The sequence below is a fragment of the Lutjanus erythropterus genome, chromosome 3, assembly GCF_056507025.1.
Source record: "Lutjanus erythropterus isolate fLutEry1 chromosome 3, fLutEry1.hap2, whole genome shotgun sequence".
In the NCBI taxonomy this organism is placed as follows: domain Eukaryota; kingdom Metazoa; phylum Chordata; class Actinopteri; order Lutjaniformes; family Lutjanidae; genus Lutjanus; species Lutjanus erythropterus.
In genome coordinates, this window is record NC_139319.1 from 872,611 (window position 1) to 893,035 (window position 20,425).

General features: G+C 43.3%; 1 protein-coding gene across 2 annotated transcripts; it reads left to right on the forward strand.

The window, feature by feature from the left end:
* The first annotated feature begins 326 nt into the window (after positions 1–326).
* Positions 327–18,648, forward strand: LOC146329318 (heterogeneous nuclear ribonucleoprotein L-like). Of its 2 annotated transcripts, none has more exons than XM_084714572.1 (13): positions 327–552; positions 7,662–7,780; positions 8,858–9,095; positions 9,454–9,539; positions 9,893–9,989; positions 10,130–10,202; positions 11,686–11,745; positions 12,956–13,206; positions 13,313–13,434; positions 14,670–14,868; positions 16,162–16,219; positions 16,407–16,508; positions 17,626–18,648. In XM_084714572.1, the coding sequence occupies exons 1-13, from the start codon at positions 349–351 to the stop codon at positions 17,679–17,681; spliced, it is 1,665 nt and encodes a 554-aa protein (XP_084570698.1). In that variant the 5' UTR covers positions 327–348; the 3' UTR covers positions 17,682–18,648. The 2 variants fall into 2 exon arrangements, with proteins under 2 accessions (XP_084570698.1, XP_084570699.1); XM_084714573.1 differs by having other exon boundaries at positions 16,410–16,508.
* The last annotated feature ends 1,777 nt before the right edge of the window (positions 18,649–20,425 follow it).

Sequence of the window (20,425 nt, forward strand, 5' to 3'; positions counted from 1 at the left end):
ATTTTTACTGCAATAAGCAAGTTGGATCAGTACTTCTACTTTTACTCAAGTACCTGTACTCGTACTGCAGTAAATACTGTGTACCTTGGACACCTCTGAGAATCATCAGGCTCAACTTGACGTTGGTCAGTATTTTGTTCCTGAACTCGTGGCAGAGTGAGACGTCTGTGATTTTTTACGATCTTTGGAGCCAAACTCGTGTGTGTGTGTGTGTGAGAGAGAGAGAGAGAGAGAGAGAGAGAGAGAGAGAGAGAGAGAGAGAGAGAGAGAGAGAGAGAGAGAGAGAGAGAGAGATGTTCAGTCTCTACCTCCGGTTCACTGAACGTCTTCATCTGTGAATTCACCGCGATGGAGGAGCGAGCAGACAGAGGAAGAGGAGGAAGAGGAGGAGGAGGAGCAGGAGGGTACCACCGGACAGCCAAGAGGCTCCGGACGGAAGAGGAGGCCGGAGGAGAGGAGCTGGAGGACGGGGAGGAGGAGGAGGACTCAGCAGGAGAGGAGGCTGCCGGCAGCGGACGGACTGAGATCAGGAGGCGGAGGAGCGGAGTGAAGGTGGGGGACGGTTTCTGTGAGTCCTGCTGCTGTTTGTGCTTCAATCAGAGGAAAAATCATGTTTGTGTCGTTAGAAAACTGCCATAAAGAAAAGTCTCCATGAATCAGACTCATATGCAGGTGATGGAAATGATCCAGAGCAGGAAACATTCAGATTCCTCTGCAGTTTAATTCACTGTTTTCTCATTAATCAAATCAATTTTCTCGCTGCAGAAGAAGTGACAGTCAGATCTGAGCTTGTAGAAAACAGTAGAAAGTCTTTGCAGTGTTCTTACTGAGGAAACAGTCATCAGGAAACAGCTTCATGAACTTGAAAAGAGGACTTGTGATTATTTGTTTCCTCTCAGGTTCTTCATGAGGTTTTAAAACTCTGAGGCTCATATTTTATACAGATTCATATATTTCCTCTGGGCTGAAGGGTCTGTTTATCTGTCCACATAGTTTTGGTGTGAGTCTCAGAGTTTTGGAGGTATGAGCTGTAAAGATGTCTGCCTCTCTCTGATACAGTGGAACTATCACTCAGCTTGTGTTAATCACAGAACCAAAAAATACATTTCAATTATTCAAAACCAGCGTCTCTCCAAAAATCATGACCTGCTTACTGAAATGAACACACAGACCTTGTTGTGAACAGTTTCATGTAGGAATTATTTTCTTGTAGAATCTTTTTTGAGTGACATGTAGTTCCATCGTATTGGAGTAGAAAAGAAGTAGTTCCAGAAGAATTTAAAATAGTTCCAGTCAGACATCTTTACAGCTGATAAAACTCGGTTACTTGCACCAAAACTATCTAGAGGGATAAACAGAGGAAACATATGTATTTTTGATTTGGTGCAAATTATCCCTTTATTGTTTATTATATTGGAATGGTGACCAGTTTTCAAATGTGAAAAACAACCAAAAAATAAAAGATAAAATGCTTCCACGCTGCTCATCTGCTGCAATCCAAGTCTCCTAAAGCCCCAACATGTCAAGTTGACTTAAAAGATTTCATTTCTGCCATGTTTTTATCCTGAATCTTCACTTTAGATCTTTAGTTTGGAGCCACGTGCACACTGTCTGAAGTGTGTGTGTGTGTGTGTGTGTGTGTGTGTGTGTGTGTGTGCAATGTTGGGGCTTTAGGAGACTTGGGTGAGTAAATAATGACTGAATTTTCATTTTTGGATGAACTACCCCTTTAAGGTTATGCTTCACTCTGGCAATTATGCAATCAAGTTTTGATTTTTAAAGATCAGCTGATCACTGGTTTGATGACAGGTTCACAGCCCGAGTGTTTGGATAGTGAAGCTGTTCTGAGTATTTCACGAATGATGTGTCTTGACTGTGAAGTAATTTAGAAGATCTTTAATAATCTTCAAAATGTTGTTTGAGATTTTTAGATTTTTAGATTTTTAGGTCAGACTGTCTTGTTGCTCGAACATATCTGGAGATCTTTGTATTTTCTGCAGATTGTTCTGTTATTTTTCTGGAAACGTAATCAGTGTCTGTTCATTTACCGCTCGTCTCTGGCTCTGGTCCTCTGCTCACTGAGACAATATGGCCTCTCTGTGAGGGTCTGGCCGTGACAGGAAGTGCCTGCACTCAGCAGGAAGTGAGGCCATCTGTCTGCCTTGATGAATGAGGGAGCCAAGAGGGTTCATTGGATAAGAGCAAATCTGGTAAATGACGAGGAGCTTTAAAAATCAATAAAATGATCTTAGAGTTTGGGTTTAAGGGATCTTTGATAAGGAGGAGGCTGTACAGATGTGATGATGTGTACAGCTGTGATCTGGCAACACGATACGAATCACGATACAGGGTGAGGTGATATACTGCAATCTTTTTCAGCTTATTTTAAGAAAACTGTATGAAGATAAAGAACAGTCCACCATGTGCATAAAATCTGAGTTAAAGTTCACTTTTTTGGAAGATAGATAACACTCCTGTCTCAGCACGACAATGAACCACTGATACCAATCTTTGCATGTATCATTGTGTTTTTGAGAAAATATAATATCACAATACTTGAGTGTATTTATATTTTCTTACACCCTTATTCACAAGAGATGTCTGCATGTGTGTGTTCAAGTAAGATAGTTTGATTAAATAGTTCGTCGGCTGCAGCTTCCTCCCTTCTTAACAGATGAGTCAGGGCTCTGCAGACAGAGAGCATGATGGGAAACAAGGCATTCTCATCGGCCTGAGACACTGATCAGATCTGTAGAGGATTGGTACAGTGGGTCTGAGGCTGTTTGTGAACAGACCACTTCCTGCCAACAAACAGACTGAGAGAAATAACTCGCTGTCGACCACTTTTACATGTTAATTATTTAAATCTGTCAGCTCTTGTTTTTTTAATTCGTCTCCTCTCTGATGGAGACGAGTGCTCTCAAACAGAACAGAGAACAAGATTAAAAATTTAGATAATTACACCACCGATTAAAGTTCAGTTCATGTGTTTCTTTACAGCCGTCAGACCATTCAGTCTGGTTTCACCTTCTCCAGATGATTAGCATGTTCTGTAAGCAGCGACCGAACCAACGGAGTAACTCTCTCCAGACTTCAGCCGACATCAAAGCACCTTTGATCTCTCGCTTTTTATTGCTTGAATAAATTGAAGATCAAACAGAAACGAGGTGCAACACTGACCGAGTGTGAAACGTCTCAACGTCTGAGAACAAAATCAATCTTTCATGTTCTCAGTCGCAAAACCATGAAATGAAAAACTTACACAGATCCATCCATCCATCCATCATCCATCCATCATCCATCCATCCATCCATCATCCATCCATCATCCATCCATCCATCCATCATCCATCCATCCATCCAACCATCCATCCATCATCCATCCATCATCCATCCATCCATCCATCCATCATCCATCCATCATCCATCCATCCATCCATCCATCATCCATCCATCCATCCATCCATCCATCCATCCATCCATCCATCATCCATCCATCATCCATCCATCATCCATCCATCATCCATCCATCATCCATCATCCATCCATCCATCCATCCATCATCCATCCATCATCCATCCATCCATCCATCCATCCATCATCCATCCATCCATCCATCATCCATCCATCATCCATCCATCATCCATCCATCCATCCATCCATCCATCCATCCATCCATCCATCCATCATCCATCATCCATCCATCCATCATCCATCCATCCATCAGCCATCCATCCATCATCCATCCATCCATCATCCATCCATCCATCCATCCATCCATCCATCCATCCATCCATCCATCATCCATCCATCCATCCATCCATCCATCATCCATCCATCATCCATCATCCATGTTTGTGTTGTGTTGCTTGTTGCTCGCTCGAGTGACTCGCTCAGTGTGTTAAACTTCGTTCATACATCACAGAGACCTGTTTACTGGAGCTCCACAGGGACACACTGTCAGATCTGCTCTGTCTACACACACACACACACACACACACACACACACACACACACACACACACACACACACACATTATTTCCTCCTCATTTAGTGAGTCCAGGCTGTTGGTGATGGAGTTTATAAATGATGAATCATCCTGCCTCATTAGCCGCGTTAAAAGCTCGTCAGCTCAGCGGCTGACACAGCATCAGGCAGGACGAAGAGGAGGTGATGAAGATGAAGGCAGCTGGAGGGATGAAGATGGGGGAGGAGGAGAAGGAGAGGGTGAGCTGAGGCCACAGAGTCAGACAGAGCTGTAATGATGTAGAGGGCTGACAGGAAGGAAGCATCCCGTCACTGAGCGCTCAGCCTCAGGCTCAAACACACACACACACACACACACACACGCACACACACACACACACACACACACACACACACACACACACACACACACACACACACACATACACACACAATCACCAAAAAAAGCTAAGGCTCAGTCACCATGGTGACAGTACCTCTGTACTCCTGCAGAGGAGGAAGTTCTAAACTTAAGGTTGCCACAAAGATAACTTTGAGGTAACCATGGTAACCACATTGCATCGCTCATACCCACACAAACATTTCCATTTCTGCATTGTGTCGTTTCTTTTCTCTTCGTGTCGGCGTCTGCGTTGCTATAGTAATGGAGCCCAGCCTAAGTACAGACCGCAGTCTGTGCAGATATTTCTGACATCACGTCGTTGTTTTCTCTGCAGGGACGTGACGGAGACAGTTTGAGGTTGGACACTTGCTGCCATGTCGGTCCGTCTCTGCAGCCAGAAAAAGACAAAGAAAACTCTTGTGTAGTGTGACATGTAACTGTTTTACTTCCTGTCAACTCTGCAGTAACGTTAGCTTCACTTGCAGACTTTTCATCCTTGATTTAGTTAGCTTCATTTTTCACAGTTATAATATTTAGTCATTGCTTTGTATGTCATTTTTTGGAGCGTTGTGATAATCACCTCAGTGTCTTAAATAGCCATTAGCAATGTTAGCTATTTAGCTAGCATAGTCATTCTTATTCAAGATCGAGCTGGCTGACGTGGAAACACACACAACAAACTGACAAAGACACAGAGAAACACAGGGACTAAACAGACTGAACTAAGGAGACACAGGTGGGCAAACAGGTGAAACACATGACAATCAAAAGGGCGGGAAAACAGACAAAGACAGGAAGTAAAAACAACAGAGACACACGAGTGAGAACCAAGCCTAAAAAATAAAACAGGAAGTGTCCAACAAAATCCAAAACCATGACAATCACAATACAGTCTTTTGAGAATTGATTCAGTATCACAAAATATAATATGGCGATATCTGATGTTTTCAATATTTTCTTACACTCTTAGTAATTTGATGACTTGACAATGAGACTCAACAATCAACTTTCTTCAGAATTGTTTACTGCAGCTTTAATTCTACAATCAAAAATAAAAATTTAAGTGCTCATTCAAGACTTCAGTTCAGTTCAGTTCAGTTTCATACTTTCTGTCTGACTTGCAGCAAAACCAGACAGTGTTCATTTACTGTAGCAGGTTATTTTACAAGATAACAGTTTGAGAACATGAGACCATGATTGATCCATGTGGATTAACCAACATATTTTAATGGTCTAACCTTTTGTCATACTGAAACGCAGTTATTAATAAAGTGTGCGGTAGTTTATTTGCTCTGTGTTGTCGACCTGTAGTCTTCTCCTACACACACGTCGATGTACTGGTGTGCAAAAGTTTTGCTCTTGCATCTTAACCAGAAGTGTGTGTAGTTTTTATAAATGTGGGCGGCCGAGGATGTTCGTCATCTCTGTCACCTGATACTTATTCCACATTTAGACAGCAGACAGTTCCATTTAAAGGCAGGAAATTTATTTCTAAACATGATATTTCTACACATCAGTGAGAAAATAGTGCGTGAGTGTGTCATCCAGTCAACAAACAACTGATCGAGCAGAGTGTGTTCAGAGTCTGAACGTTGGATCCAAAGTGTTGGACTGTTGCTGTGAGTCAGATCTGGAGGTCAACTCCCCGATCAGAGCGCGTCTTGCAGCGACTGAACCTGCAGCCTCCACCTGCTGCAGAAAAGAGGTCAGGCTGCAAAACCAGCAACACTTACTCAACCTCTTCCTGAGACAGACAGTCAACATGTTTTTGTGTGTGAGAAGATTTTCCGACTGTAACCGCCCTGATTTTTTGTCAGCTCTCTGACAGACACAAAGCAACACACCTTCAGTCTGCAACAACATGAAAATCAGTTTGACATTTCATCTTAAAACGTTCAGACTTTCTCTGCTGTTTGACCTAAAAAAGATAAAAGCTGAACAAAGTGTCCTGAATACACTTATGAGACATTTTAAACCAGTGAATAATCAAGTATTCTGACCCTTTACTGAAGTAAAAGTACCCATTACAAACTGTAAAAATACTGCAATACAAATAAAACTCCTGTATTTGAACCTCTAAGTGTTAAAAACAAAATATAGTCAGTATCAGCAGTAAAAATACAATATTACTGTCAGCTTCATGTAGTAAAAGTTTGAATGATAAAAGTGCAGTAGTATTCTCATCTACATGTAGTGAAAGTATCAGTAGTACAGTGGTATTCTCTAAAATAAGCATCATAATTTTTACAGACATTACAAAAAGCATTGTTTACCATCTTTCTTTGTGAAATGTAGACACTTTGGACTGTTTCTTTCTCTCTGCTGCGATTCTTGAGTTTGATGTTGTTGTTTTTCAATGTGTCAGAAAAACATGCTGACATCAATAAAATGAAGATATAGACTCAGGGGCACATGATCAAGGTGGACACATGATCAAGGTGGACACATGATTAAGGTGGACACATGATTAAGGTGGACACATGATCAAGGTGGACACATGATCAAGGTGGACACATGATCAAGGTGGACACATGATTAAGGTGGACACATGATCAAGGTGGACACATGATCAAGGTTATCACGTTTGCATATGGAAACAGCTTGTTACCAGAGGTTCTAGTGATATTCCTTAAAGTACTTAGGACACATACATGCAGACACTCACATATATTGTGGTTAATTTTAGGTAATTCAACCATTTATACCTCCAGTGGCAAGTTTACATACATGAGTCAATTCTAACATGATGAAATGTTGAGACACAGCAGCTATGAGTGCTCTCTCTCTCTCTCTCTCTGTCTCTCTCTCTCTCTCTCTGTCTCTGTCTCTCTCTCTCTCTCTCTCTCTCTCTCTCTGTCTCTCTCTCTCTCTCTCTCTCTCTCTCTCTCTCTCTCTCTCTCTCTCTCTGTCTCTCTCTCTCTCTCTCTGCTGTGAGTCTGCATCACACTTTTCTCATCAGTAAAATTTCTATGTGACCACTTTGACCGTTTTGTTTGTATTGTCTCTCTGGTCTCTGCCCTGGCTGCATTAGCAACATGCACAGTTCTTACTGCCTATAGAAACAACAGGAAAATGTCGCCTCTCATTGCAAAACCTGCACTCTGTCTGATTGGAGTCACACACTTTAATGATGTTTCAATCTGTGTAAACTGTGAACATCCTACTTCCTCCCTCGTGGAGCGTCGTTCCGGTGCGCTCCGGCAGCTCTACGTCTACACCTGTGCACCTGTATGTGGTTGTGGTGTTTATGGTGCAAAAACAGACTCAGGGTTGCGTGCTTTTCTCCCTGCAGGACGGTGTGGAGGAGAGTCACCGCATCCCTCCATCCCCAGTCGTCCATGTCAGAGGCCTCTGTGATGCCGTGGTGGAGGCTGACCTGGTGGAGGCGCTCGACAAGTTCGGCAACATCTGGTAACACCTAACTTTTAAAATATTGACCACATCAGTCTGTTATGTGTAACTGCTTAGTGTTCTGCAGTGGTTAGCACTGTCACTTCACAGCAACACGGTTCTGAATCCTCCTGCTGTTTGGTTCATTGGTGATTCTAAAAGGTTTTGGTGTCTGTGTGTCAGTCCTGTGATGAACAACCTCCATAATGATGCAAAGGATAAGTGGTTACTGACACCACGTTCCTTTAAATTGCTGACTACTTGTTCTTTTAAAATACTGACGACAGTCCAGACGTGACTGACATGTTTGATGAAGATGACGCTGACTGCTGAGGTTCTTCTGCTGCTGGGTTGAATAATTTACCCTGAAGCCTATTTCACAGTCTGACTACTGTCGGTTCTTCAGGTGCATCCTGTGCAGTCTGACGTGTTTCTGATGTCCATCAACACAACCTGATTTAGAGATTTTGACCACAACAAACATCCCAGCAGCCACTGCTGCTCTGCCTGCAGATTATCTGGTTTCAGTGCATCTCAGCAGCAGCACTTCCTCTGAGACAAATCATTCTGATCACAGTGTAGTTTGTTCTGTCACTGCTCTCTGACTGTCCTCTCATCACTATCATTATCAAAGCATCATTATCTCTGAAAAGTTCCATTTCAGTGTGTGTGTGTGTGTGTGTGTGTGTGTGTGTGTGTGTGTGTGTGTGTGTGTGTGTGTGTGTGTGTGTGTGTGTGCAAAGTGGCTCACAGTACTGTGCAGCTATCGTTGCTATTTTTTGAGCAACACTAGATCTGCACGATGAATTGGAATTTTATCAAAATCACATTATGGCTTTATACAACTTTCAAATAGGACGTGCAGGACGTGGTGAGACAGAGATGTCCTCCTGTCCTACAACTCAATTCTACAGACTTCTACCTTCTACAAAAAAACATCAGTGTTTCTAACATGTTTTTCAATCAAAATAAAAATGATGTAAGAATTATCATTACCTATATATGTGTGTGTGATGTGATGATGTGGTCTGAACACACCCTCTTTTCACCTGAGTGAAGCCCCGCCTCCTCTGACACACCTGCCCGCTCTGTCTGCAGTTACGTGATGATGATGCCCTTTAAGCGTCAGGCCCTGGTGGAGTTTGACAGCGTGGAGAGCGCCGAGCGCTGTGTGTCCTGTGGAACCCACGAGGCCATCTGCATCGCCGAGCAGCAGGCCTTCTTCAACTTCTCCACCAGCCAGAGGATCACCAGACCCACCAGCGCAGACGACCCCACCAGTGGAAACAAAGTCCTGCTGCTGTCCATCCAGAACCCGCTGTACCCCATCACCACTGTAAGTCTGGATATGAACTGATGTGTTAAAACACCAAAGTCACACAATAACACAAACTAAATTTGATCTCATTGTACCCGTTATCACTGGTAAGAGTTATTATTTCTCCCAACAATCTGAGGGCATCAATGACGAGTCTCCCTCCCTTTAAAATAACAGAATTATTCTTAAATCTCTCCATGAACCACATCTACCTCATCTGCAGCTTGTCACCCAAAAACCTCCAGCAGAACATCGACACCAAACCAGAACCTTTCCTCTCACTTCTTACTGAAAGCTTTCATGTTTGAAGAAACGCTGACTTTGATTATTCTGCTGCCGGTCATCTCTGTGGTGTCTGTCTCTGGTTCTCTCTCAGGATGTTCTGTACACCGTCTGTAACCCCGTCAGTAACGTCCTGAGAATCGTCATCTTCAAACGCAACGGCATCCAGGCCATGGTGGAATATCCTGACTGTGTGTGTGTAGTTAACTGCATGATTCAAGTGTTTCACAGATCAGTGGACACGTGGTGGAAAAAGTACTACAGTCTACAGTATCATCAGAATAAAGTGAAAGCAACATTATGGAAGATTTGGTAGATTTTGTGATTTGGCGCCACCTACAGTTTCAGAGTTCAGCTGTACGCTTACATTGGTCCTGATTACACTACAGTAACGAACTGAAACCAGGAAAATCCTTTAAGATCAGATGCAGATTCATCAAAGCTGACAGGAGGCTGGTGGTGGTCGTGTTTCTCTGCTCTCATTGGCTGGTTGCTGGTCATCCTGATGAGTCATCCTTAACGAGCTCGCTAACATTTGAATCAGTGGAGGACGCTCAGAAGGCGAAGCTAGCTCTGAACGGAGCCGACATCTACGCCGGCTGCTGCACGCTCAAGATCGAGTACGCTCGGGTAAACACACACACACACACATATACACACAGGGCTCTCGACAAACACACACTCAGGTGCATGCACACATACACACTCTCACTCTCATGCCCACGCACACACACCCACCCAGAGGTGCTGTGCTCTGTCGCCCCCTGCAGCCCAACAGACTGAACGTCGTCCGCAATGACAACAGCAGCTGGGATTATACCAAACCCTTCCTCCTGCACCGAGGTAGGACTGCACACACACACACACACACACACACACACACACACACACACATTTCTATCATTACACTGACTTACATTAATTTCCTAGAGACTTGCTTGATAGGCTCGGGTGGTATAAAGGTATTTCGGAAACCAGACGATGTGATTTTCAATATCGTCATAAATATATAGAAATGTGGCGTCTTGGGAATAAAGTTTCAGGACTAACTAGTTAAAAAGAAGAAAAATGTCTCTGCCCCTGTTTTGGATAATGTTGGATTCAGTCCAGATGCTAAAGGTAAGCTAATAAACACTGCAGACTGCTGACCTGTCAGAGTAGCGTTTCACCGTGGGTGTTTAACTTTAGCGAGCGTTACAGAGCAGACTAACTCTTACACTGACAGAGTTACAGTGAATTCACGCTTAGCAGAGGGAAAGATGATCAGTGAAGTTAACCTGAAACACCAGATGGTTTGTTACACAGAACCATCTGGGAAACTAACTTCAACCAATCAGATCAGCTCACCGAACCGAAGCTGAAGCCAGGCAGGAGAAGAGCGAAAACATCTTTTCCATCGATAAAAACCTTCAGTGTCGTTCTTTGCTCTTCTTTAAATGAAGAAATGCTCTTCAGTTCTGATATAACTGATGCTACGCTAACCTCCTCATTGTTTGTTCAAGACAAGTCGTTTCCATGGGCGTTTCTCGCTGTTGGTGCACAAAAACCACGCCAGTAGCTGCCAGTAGTCCCTCTGAGGATGCTGATTGGCTCGCACCACCTCTGGTGCCGATACAAACAAATAGCTTGGAGCCTGGAAAGATTCTCATATGATCTTTATATCTGTATATAAAATATATAGATATAAAACTCCTTCATTTCTCGCTCACTGCAGTTTGTTATCTTATTTAACATGAGTGAACACCCTGTGCAGTTCACTTCACAGGGAACCTTTAGGTGATAGGAACACACGCTGTGATGTCACAGCAAAGTTGACCTTTGACCTTTTAGATATGAAATGTCATCACCTCATCACATTATCCTGTTAGATATCTGTGTGTAAGTTTGTCATAATTAGTGTATATATTCAATTTGAGTTATGTAATTTGTAATTTGAGTCTTTTCAATTTTTGAGCTTTGAGCAACAAAATTTAATGAGTTCATCCTGGAGTCCAAGTGATCATTTGTGCCAAGTTTGAAGAAATTCACAAGAATGAGACACCATAAAATAAAGAAACCAGAGTTTGCTGATGACTGTTTCTCTAAAATTCAGTTTGAATCCTTTTTATCTGTTGCCTCCCCAGTTATTGTTAATAATTCGTAATAACTGGGGAGTGGAGGGGGTGTGAACTGTGTTCAGGGGGTGTGAACTGTGAGAGAGAGAGAGAGAGAGAGAGAGAGAGGGAGAGAGAGAGAGAGAGGGAGAGAGAGAGACAGAAAGTGCCACTAGAAACAATTGTCCTGTCAGATCTTATTTAGCTCAGATTTCTGTGTCTGTGTGTTGCAGAGCGAGGAAAGGGAAGGCAGCGTCAGGCCATCCTGGGAGAACATCCATCCAACGGCTACGGTACTCTGTCTGTCTGTCTGTCTGCCTGTCTGTCTCTCTGTCTGCCTGTCTGTCTCTCTGTCTGTCTGTCTGTCTCTCTGTCTCTGTCTGTCTCTCTGTCTGTCTGCCTGCCTGTCTGCCTGTCTGCCTGTCTGTCTGTCCGTATGTCTGCCTGTCTGTCTGTCTGCCTGTCTGTCTGTCTGCCTGTCTGCATGTCTGTCTGCCTGTCTGCCTGTCTGTCTGCCTGTCTGTCTGTCTGTCTGCCTGTCTGCATGTCTGTCTGTCTGCCTGTCTGCCTGTCTGTCTGCCTGTCTGTCTGTCTGTCCGTCTGTCTTTCTGTCTGCCTGTCTGTCTGCCTGTCTGTCTTTCTGTCTGTCTGTCTGCCTGTCTGTCTGTCTCTCTGTCTCTGTCTGTCTCTCTGTCTGTCTGCCTGCCTGTCTGCCTGTCTGTCTGTCCGTATGTCTGCCTGTCTGTCTGTCTGCCTGTCTGTCTGTCTGTCTGCCTGTCTGCCTGTCTGCATGTCTTTCTGTCTGCCTGTCTGTCTGCCTGTCTGTCTGTCTGTCCGTCTGTCCGTCTGTGTGCCTGTCCGTCTGTCCGTCTGTCTTTCTGTCTGCCTGTCTGTCTGCCTGTCTGTCTTTCTGTCTGTCTGTCTGCCTGTCTGTCTGTTTCTGTCTGTCTGTCTGTCTGCCTGTCTGTCTGTCTGTCTGCCTGTCTGCATGTCTGTCTGTCTGCCTGCCTGTCTGCCTGTCTGTCTGCCTGCCTGCCTGCCTGCCTGTCTGTCTGCCTGTCTGTCTGTCTGTCTGTATGTCTGCCTGTCTGTCTGTCTGTCTGTCTGTCTGCCTGTCTGTCTGTCTGTCTGTTTCTGTCTGTCTGTCTGCCTGTCTGTCTGCCTGTCTGTCTGTTTCTGTCTGCCTGTCTGTCTGTCTGTCTGTCTGTCTGTTTCTGTCTGTCTGTCTGTCTGTTTCTGTCTGTCTGTTTCTGTCTGCCTGTCTGTCTGTCTGTCTGTCTGTCTGCCTGTCTGTCTGTTTCTGTCTGTCTGCCTGTCTGTCTGTCTGTCTGTCTGCCTGCCTGCCTGCCTGCCTGTCTGTCTGTCTGCCTGTCTGTCTGTCTGCCTGTCTGTCTGTTTCTGTCTGTCTGTCTGTCTGTCTGCCTGTCTGTCTGTTTCTGCCTGTCTGTCTGTCTGTCTGTCTGCCTGTCTGTCTCAAGTCTTTGTATATTTGTGTCTCTGCAGGCCCACACTGCCCCCTGCTGCCTCTGCCTGCAAACAGCAGGTACAGGAGGAGTAGTGAGGAGGTGCAAGACATGATCTCCTACCCAATGCTCCTCCCTCAGACCACCTCCTCCTCCTCCTCCTCCTCCTCCTCCTCCTTTCTGGGCCACGGAGCTTCCAGCTCGGTCGCCATGGTGAGTGGCCTCCACGCCACCAAGATGAACTGCGGCCGCATCTTCAACCTCTTCTGTCTGTACGGCAACGTGGAGAAGGTGTGTGCTTCGACCCTCAGAGGACAAAGAGACAGTCTGCTGCCGCCTGTCAATCATCTGGAGGTGTCGTCCTTTCATACTCCTTCCTGCTTGGTTATGTTTGCAGGTGAAGTTCATGAAGAGCGTCCCCGGCACGGCGCTGGTGGAGATGGGAGACGAGTACGCTGTGGACCGAGCCGTCACTCACCTCAACGGCATCAAGGTGTTCAGCAAAAAACTCAACGTCTGGTGAGTTCTGATAACATTAAGACCACATTTAGGAGACACAGCCAAGGTGGGGGTCAGGTGGAGACTGGGCCTCATGCAAGAACATTTTCATATTTTTATCTCAAGAAGAAGTCTGGAATATTCATTCATCTGTAACCGTTTATCCTTAATGGGTCGTGAGGGGGTGGAGTCTATCACAGCTGACACTGGGTGAGAGGCGGGGTTCACCCTGGACAAGTCGCCAGTTCATCACAGGACTGACACATAGAGACAGACGACCACTGACACTCACATTCACACCTACGGGCAAGTTAGAGTCACCAGTTAACCTATGATGCTGCATGTCTTTGGACTGCGGGAGGAAGCTGGAGAACCCGGAGAGAACCCACGCAGACATGAGGAGAACATGCAAACTCCACACAGCCCTGACCCAGTCACAAACTCCCCAGACCCTGAGCCGGCTGGGGGATTCAGGACCTTCTTTCTGTGAGGCAGCAGTGATAACCACTGCACCGCGCCGCCCTTCTGTAATAGATTTACTGTAATATATTGCCAGAAAACATTTGGGAACAACTGATCTAATATGACATAGGCTGACATTTTTCCACCCCAAATGTTTGACCAGTCAGTGCCCACATCATTATTATTATTATTATTATTATTATTATTATTATTATTATTATTATTATTATTATTATTATTATCATCATTAGACTTGATAAACCTGCATGTGAAGATACCACCAATTTGCCTCAGAAGAGGTAACTGCCAATTTACATTCATGATTATAGTTTTTTATGTGTACATTTAGAATTACTGTATATTTTAATGCAAAATGCAGTCAAACCTGTGATTTTTTTTTCTCATAATGTCTTCAAACTAATGAAATATACAGTCTATAGTGAAAAACCTCATGTGGGACAACATCAAACTAACTGCATGATTACGGCAGGTCTGGACCACTCATAAATATGTATGTAAGAGAAAATCCAAATAGGAGAAAATAGGTCAAATCCAACTATCAAATTAAATCACTCACACAAACAGCCTCACATCAGGCCTTTATTTCTCTTCATTTCACAATAAAAGCTGACCAAAATGACATTGGCTGTAGATCTTCATGTTCCCCTGAGGAGGAATATCACAAACACAAACATCATGTCCCTGTTTGACCGCCGTCTTTCCTCCCATCCCTCTGTATTTACATGGCTTTGCTTGTCATCCACCCCTCCATCTCTCCACCTATCACCTCTCAGTGTGTCCAAGCAGCAGGCGGTGATTCCCAGTCAGGTGTTTGAGCTGCCCGACGGCAGCAGCAGCTATCAGGACTTCAGTCTGACCAGAAACAACCGCTTCAGCAGCGCACAGAGCAGCAGGAACATCATCCAGCCACCCGCCGCCGTCCTGCACTTCTACAACGCCCCGCCCACCCTCAACGAACACCAGCTGCACAAGGTGAGGTCACACCTGGTTTTAGTTGGATTGGAATGAACTTTCTAAAGAGGTGAAAACTGAGAAGAGATTGGGGCCAAATATGGATCTCTGTGGGACACCTTCTTGTTTGTTAATCAGTCAGTTATTTTCTTGATTAATCGATCAGTTGTTTGATCTATAAAATGTCAGAAAGCAGTGAAAAACATTCCTGAAGCCCAAAGTGACATCCTCAAATGTCTTGTTTAGTTTACAACCTAAAGATATTCAGTCATAGAGTCACTAGAGAGGCAATATTCTGTTCAGCTTGCCTGGCAGAGATCTGCTCTCTACTGACTGACCTCTTCTAGTTGTTCTCTTTAGCTACCCTGTACAAAACAATTGTCTGGTGGAGACGCATGATAGATACAGACGATGTGTCTCCGCTGTCCCTTTGTGTTCTGATCACAGAAATGCATTTTAAAATAAGTGCAAACAAGTTTTCAGTGTTTTTTTCATGTAAAAAACTTTGCAGCAGAGGTGGGGAGTGACCCGCGGAGCTAGAGGTCCTCACGGGTCCTCCCAAACCCAAGGACACAACCTGTGACCCATACAGGATCAGATCCATGTTTTCAGGGTCGGTTCCCATTCTGTTTCCACAGGATCAGGAACAATTTAACATTTTGTGTAATACCCGAGTGGAACCAAGAAGACCTGAGGGACCTGAGACCTGAGGGCCACAAGGTGGTGCTAAATGTGTGAGCAAGTGTCCGTGTTCAGGAGGTGAAGGGTCAGAGAGACACATCACGGAGAGCACAGATGATAACAAGTGGACTTTTAATCTGATATAATGAGCGTATCAGCTGCTGTGTTTCAGTCAGCAAGATAAGAAGAACAGAAACCTGGATGTATTTTACCATCTGTCTTGGCAGGATGGATTATATTCATCACAGCCAGGCACAGCGGAGAAAGCTGATAATTTTACAAACAACGTGACAAAGTTTGCTTTGACAACTTGTTCACAGCATTCAGCTGTGAACTCTGTGCTGATCCGGTCTGTGTTTCTCAGCTGGGTCAGATTCAACATTTGGTGGTTCTGCATGGGTCCAGGTCCAAGCTTTCAAATAGTAGACGGGTCTGATTCCGTTCTGGGTAGTAGATTACAGTAGTAGTAGTAGCCATTACACAGAGCCTCGACTACATACAAGAAGAGACAGTAGAAAGTCTTTTTATTTATTAAACAGTCCGACTTCTCTTCTCTTCTCTTCTCTTCTCTTCTCTTCTCTTCTCTTCTCTTCTCTTCTCTTCTCTTCTCTTCTCTTCTCTTCTCTTCTGCAGCTCTGTACTGAACACAACGTTCCTGCCTTCATCAAGTTCAAGGTCTTTGATGCCAAACGTGAGTTTAACCAGTTACACAGACATGGAACTATACTGTATATATAAACTATAGCTTACTAGATAAATACAGTTATAAATATTAATTAAATATTTAAATATTCTTGTCTCCTCCGTTTCCTTCTTCTTCATCATTGTCCTCCTCCTCCTCCTCCTCCTCCTCCTCCTCCTCCTCCTCTTTGTCCCAGCAGCCAGCTCTAAGACTCTGTCTGGTCTGCTGGAGTTTGACAGTAAAACTGAAGCAGTGGAGGCTCTGACCGTCCTCAACCACCACCAGATCAGAATACCCAGTAAGTACTCAACATGGGCACGGACACCAAGGGCGTCACTTTGTGTGGCACAAAGTCAGCATCGCAGCTGCTGTAAAAAGAACCAGTCAGTCAGTCCAGTGAATATCCAGCATCACTTCCCTAAAATATAACAGAATATAAACTGAAGAGAAACGTTTGCTGAAGATAATAAATCAGCCTTTAACTGTGAAGTAAAACTGTCTTGTCATTTCGATGCTGCAGACTTTAACATTAGATAAATATAGTTCACAGGAGTTCATGGGTCAACCAATCATGACTTTCTGTTTTTGTTTTTTATTCAAATAAATAGTCAGTCATATCCAGCTGATTTAAATTGTGGGTTCAGCAAGTTGGAGAAGCAAACAGTGATGCTGAAATGATCCACTTGTAGTGATGCAGACACTGCAGTTAATCTGCTGGGAAGGCTCATAAAAATGAACATGATGTTTAACAGCAGATGAGCTGCAGGTTGGTGAAATAAGATGAAGTGTCTCCTCATTAAGAGACACACTGTGTGTGCATTTACGCACACACACACACACACACACACACACGCAGCAGCATAACTGCTCTGCACATTATTGCACACATGGAAATGTTACTATGTTAATGAGTAAAAGCAGCCTGAATCATTGAAGAAAACACTAATACAATATATATACAATAATAGAAATCATGTGAACAGTTTGTGCTGTTCGACGTTTAAAAGATTATCTGATTATCGAGGCTGCTTTCAGTGATTTTAAATGTTCCCATGTGTGCACTAATGTCTCTGCTGCAAATATTGTTGTTTATATGTTTTTATGATGCAAAATTAAAAACTGTAGACAGAGGAAACTCTCCAGAGGAGAAAGAGGAAATCATTGCTCAAAAAGTGAAGGTAAAACAAGGTAAAGGTGGTGACATCATCAAGAACCAGCAGCAGACAGACAGACAGGTCAGTACCTGCACTGACCACTAGATGTCAGGCTTCACACAGACGTGGTGAACAACAACAACTCATCAGGGATGAAGGTTCAGCACCGGACACGATGTTTGTTGTATTGGACTGGATGCCGTCACACAGACTGCGTTTATTTCAGTGTAACGTGAACCTGTTCTCCTCTCTGACCTGCAGACAGCTCCAACCCCTTCACCCTGAAACTCTGCTTCTCCACCTCCTCCCATCTGTGAGCCAGAAACAAGATGGCCGCCCCAGACAAACCAGAGGAAGTTTGGTCATCACAAGAGAAAAGGGGAGTTTTTCCTGAGAGGTGTTAAATGGGTGGGTTTTGTGTGTTTCCTGTTTATCTGACTCAGAGTGAAGTCATGAAGAATAAAAGCATCTCAGTGACTGGAGCGGACTGAAGGAGTCTGAGGACTGAACCGCCTCCTTTAAAACAGATTTGACTTTTTCCCTGAATGATGTCGGCAGCCTGAGAGGAGACCTGCTGCTCGGCCGAACAGTTTCATTAAATCACACACGAGAAATCAAATCAATAAATGACTTCATCCTCCACAAAAGGCCGCTTCATATCCTGAAGATAACCGTAAAGATATCAACTTTACAGAGGAGGAGAGGGTGACGTATCTATAAATAAAACTCAGGGAGGAATCAGTGACAACTGTAAACCAATCAGATATCAGCCAGGAAGAGAGAGACATGATTTTGTGTGATTTGAAATTTATAGTTTGAGTTTTATTTTGTGTGCTTATTTTATCAAAAGGTCCAGTGAGTAAGATTTATTGGCAGAATATAACAGAAATGGAATATAAACGTGTTTGACAGAGATGACTCATTATTTTGCGAATCACAAGTAAGTCTCAAGTCCCAAATCCTAAACTTTGACCTTTGAGTCCTAAACAAGTCACAGTACCTTCTTCACCAAATGCAATCAGAATCAGAATCACAGGTACTTTATTGATCCCCGGGGCGAAATTGTTGATGTTACAGGTGCTCCTGTTTAAGAATAGAAAATATACAACAATAACAATAATAAATATACACAGTAAGAAGTCTGTACAGGAGCATGTGTCTTATCATGTTATCCAGAGAGAAGAGACTTTCTGTTCTTTGTGTAACTTCAAATGTTGCATGAAGGTGGAAGTTGTTGTGTTTCTGTTCGTAAGTTTCCACTTGACTTTGACTTGTTCAGATCTTTCAACTTTCGACTTTTTAAGAAGAGCTGGTTGATTCTTGGTTTACTGAGGAACTGACAAATGTCATCAACAGTTATTGTATCTGTAGTTATTAGTCGAGACATGAATAGACTTAAAGCACAATGTTATTAATGGCCAGTGTTGAAGCCACGTTTACAGAATAATTTCATTTTGAGGATAAAAATCATTGTATTTGAAGTCAAATGACCCAAAAATGATAAATACAAAAAGTGTTTCAAGAAGAAATACTTTTTGTTTGGTTCTTTTTGCTTTGTGTGTTTAACGAGTTTGAATTTCATGTGGTCCCCAAAGTATGGCAGCCCTGAGAGGCAAAAAACACCAAAAACGTCTGATCTAAATCGTTCTCTCTCCTGAGGAACAAGTGTAAAGGTTTTGCTAGTATAATAAAAGTTCCTTTAAAATACTATATTTTAGGTTATTTCTTTTTTTCTGTCAGGATGAACTTTCTAAATGTTTGTTGTTGTAAAGCTTATTTTGGTCACAAGAGGCTGAAGTGCTCCACTTCCATTTTCTTCCAGGTGAGTTTTAACCTCCATGAAGGCTCCACGTACCCTGAACACTTGGCAGACTGTATAAGTGTTAACAAGTTATGTAATGTCAGTGTTGTGTTGCTAATAGCACATACACTACAGTAATGTTATTTAACTTATTAACACACATGTTCTTTGTGTTTAGAGTGCTTTGACAAATTAAAACGTACCTGGAGGAAAACATGAATACTTTCAGTTCTATTTAGAACATGGTGGACTTCAATGAGTATCACAACAACAGACATTTAAAAAAAAGAAAATAATCCTGACAAAAAAACGCTTGTTTTACCTGTTTCACAGATGGAAAAAACACATTTAGGAGTCTCAGAGTTTCTGTGCAGAGGTGAGAATTATTGCAGGTGTGCAACTTAAGACACGATGGGCGTGGAGTTAAAACACACTGGGAGCTTGTAGCATCATGACTTTGGTGCAGCAGAAACACCTGACATCATTCTTTATGATATATGATGAACTTGTTAGCGTACACAAACTCTGCTGTGATGATCATGCAGCTCTGTGTCTGCTGAATGTGAATGAAAGCAACTGTTTCAGATATAAAACTACTTTATCGAAGGTTTTTCTCAGTGAGTCCTGCTGTACACGAGCTGCCAAAACGTCTGTACATACTGATGATCTGCCACGCCCACACACACGCTCAGTAATGTCCTGCTGAGGAAAGAAAAGATCACTATGTGTTTAAGTGTTTGTCGCTTTACTTTGTTGTCAGACGATGTTTTCCAACACAGAAGTGAAGCTGCCGTCTCTGCTGTCTTTACAACCTCCGGACTCCCTGGACAGAAACAGTCATTTCACCTCGGAGGACAGTGGAGTTGTCGGATCACCGCTGCCTCCATCTGTTAGTTTGTCTGTGTTCCACTGTGACTTCTGTGTTTTAACACATTTGTTCAGGTCTGACATTATTTTCTGTGGATGGAGGCAGTGGTAGACCAACAGCTCCTGTGTCCTGCGAGGGAAAATGATGAATTTGTTTTTTGTTGTGGATTAAGACTGTCTAACAGCAAAAAGTAAAGCGGGGAAAATGTTCTAAATATATCAAACACTTAAACTGATATTGATTTTGGCCCGGTTAAATCGCTGTGAAGTTTTGTTGCACCCACAGATTTTGTAGAACTGGTCTGTGGAATTAATGGCATAATATTTGTAATAAATCTGAGCACAAACACATCAAATCCAAACCAATACAGGAAAGTTAACAACAACGTAAAT

What these genes read in the sequence shown, in the direction of transcription:
- LOC146329318 (XM_084714572.1), top strand. Translation starts at nt 349, where the DNA reads ATGGAGGAGCGAGCAGACAGAGGAAGAGGAGGAAGAGGAGGAGGAGGA. An exon ending in ACCCTTCCTCCTGCACCGAG is followed by an intron (nt 10,203 to 11,685) that starts GTAGGACTGCAC and finishes TGTGTGTTGCAG; the next exon opens with AGCGAGGAAAGGGAAGGCAG. An exon ending in ACATCCATCCAACGGCTACG is followed by an intron (nt 11,746 to 12,955) that starts GTACTCTGTCTG and finishes GTGTCTCTGCAG; the next exon opens with GCCCACACTGCCCCCTGCTG.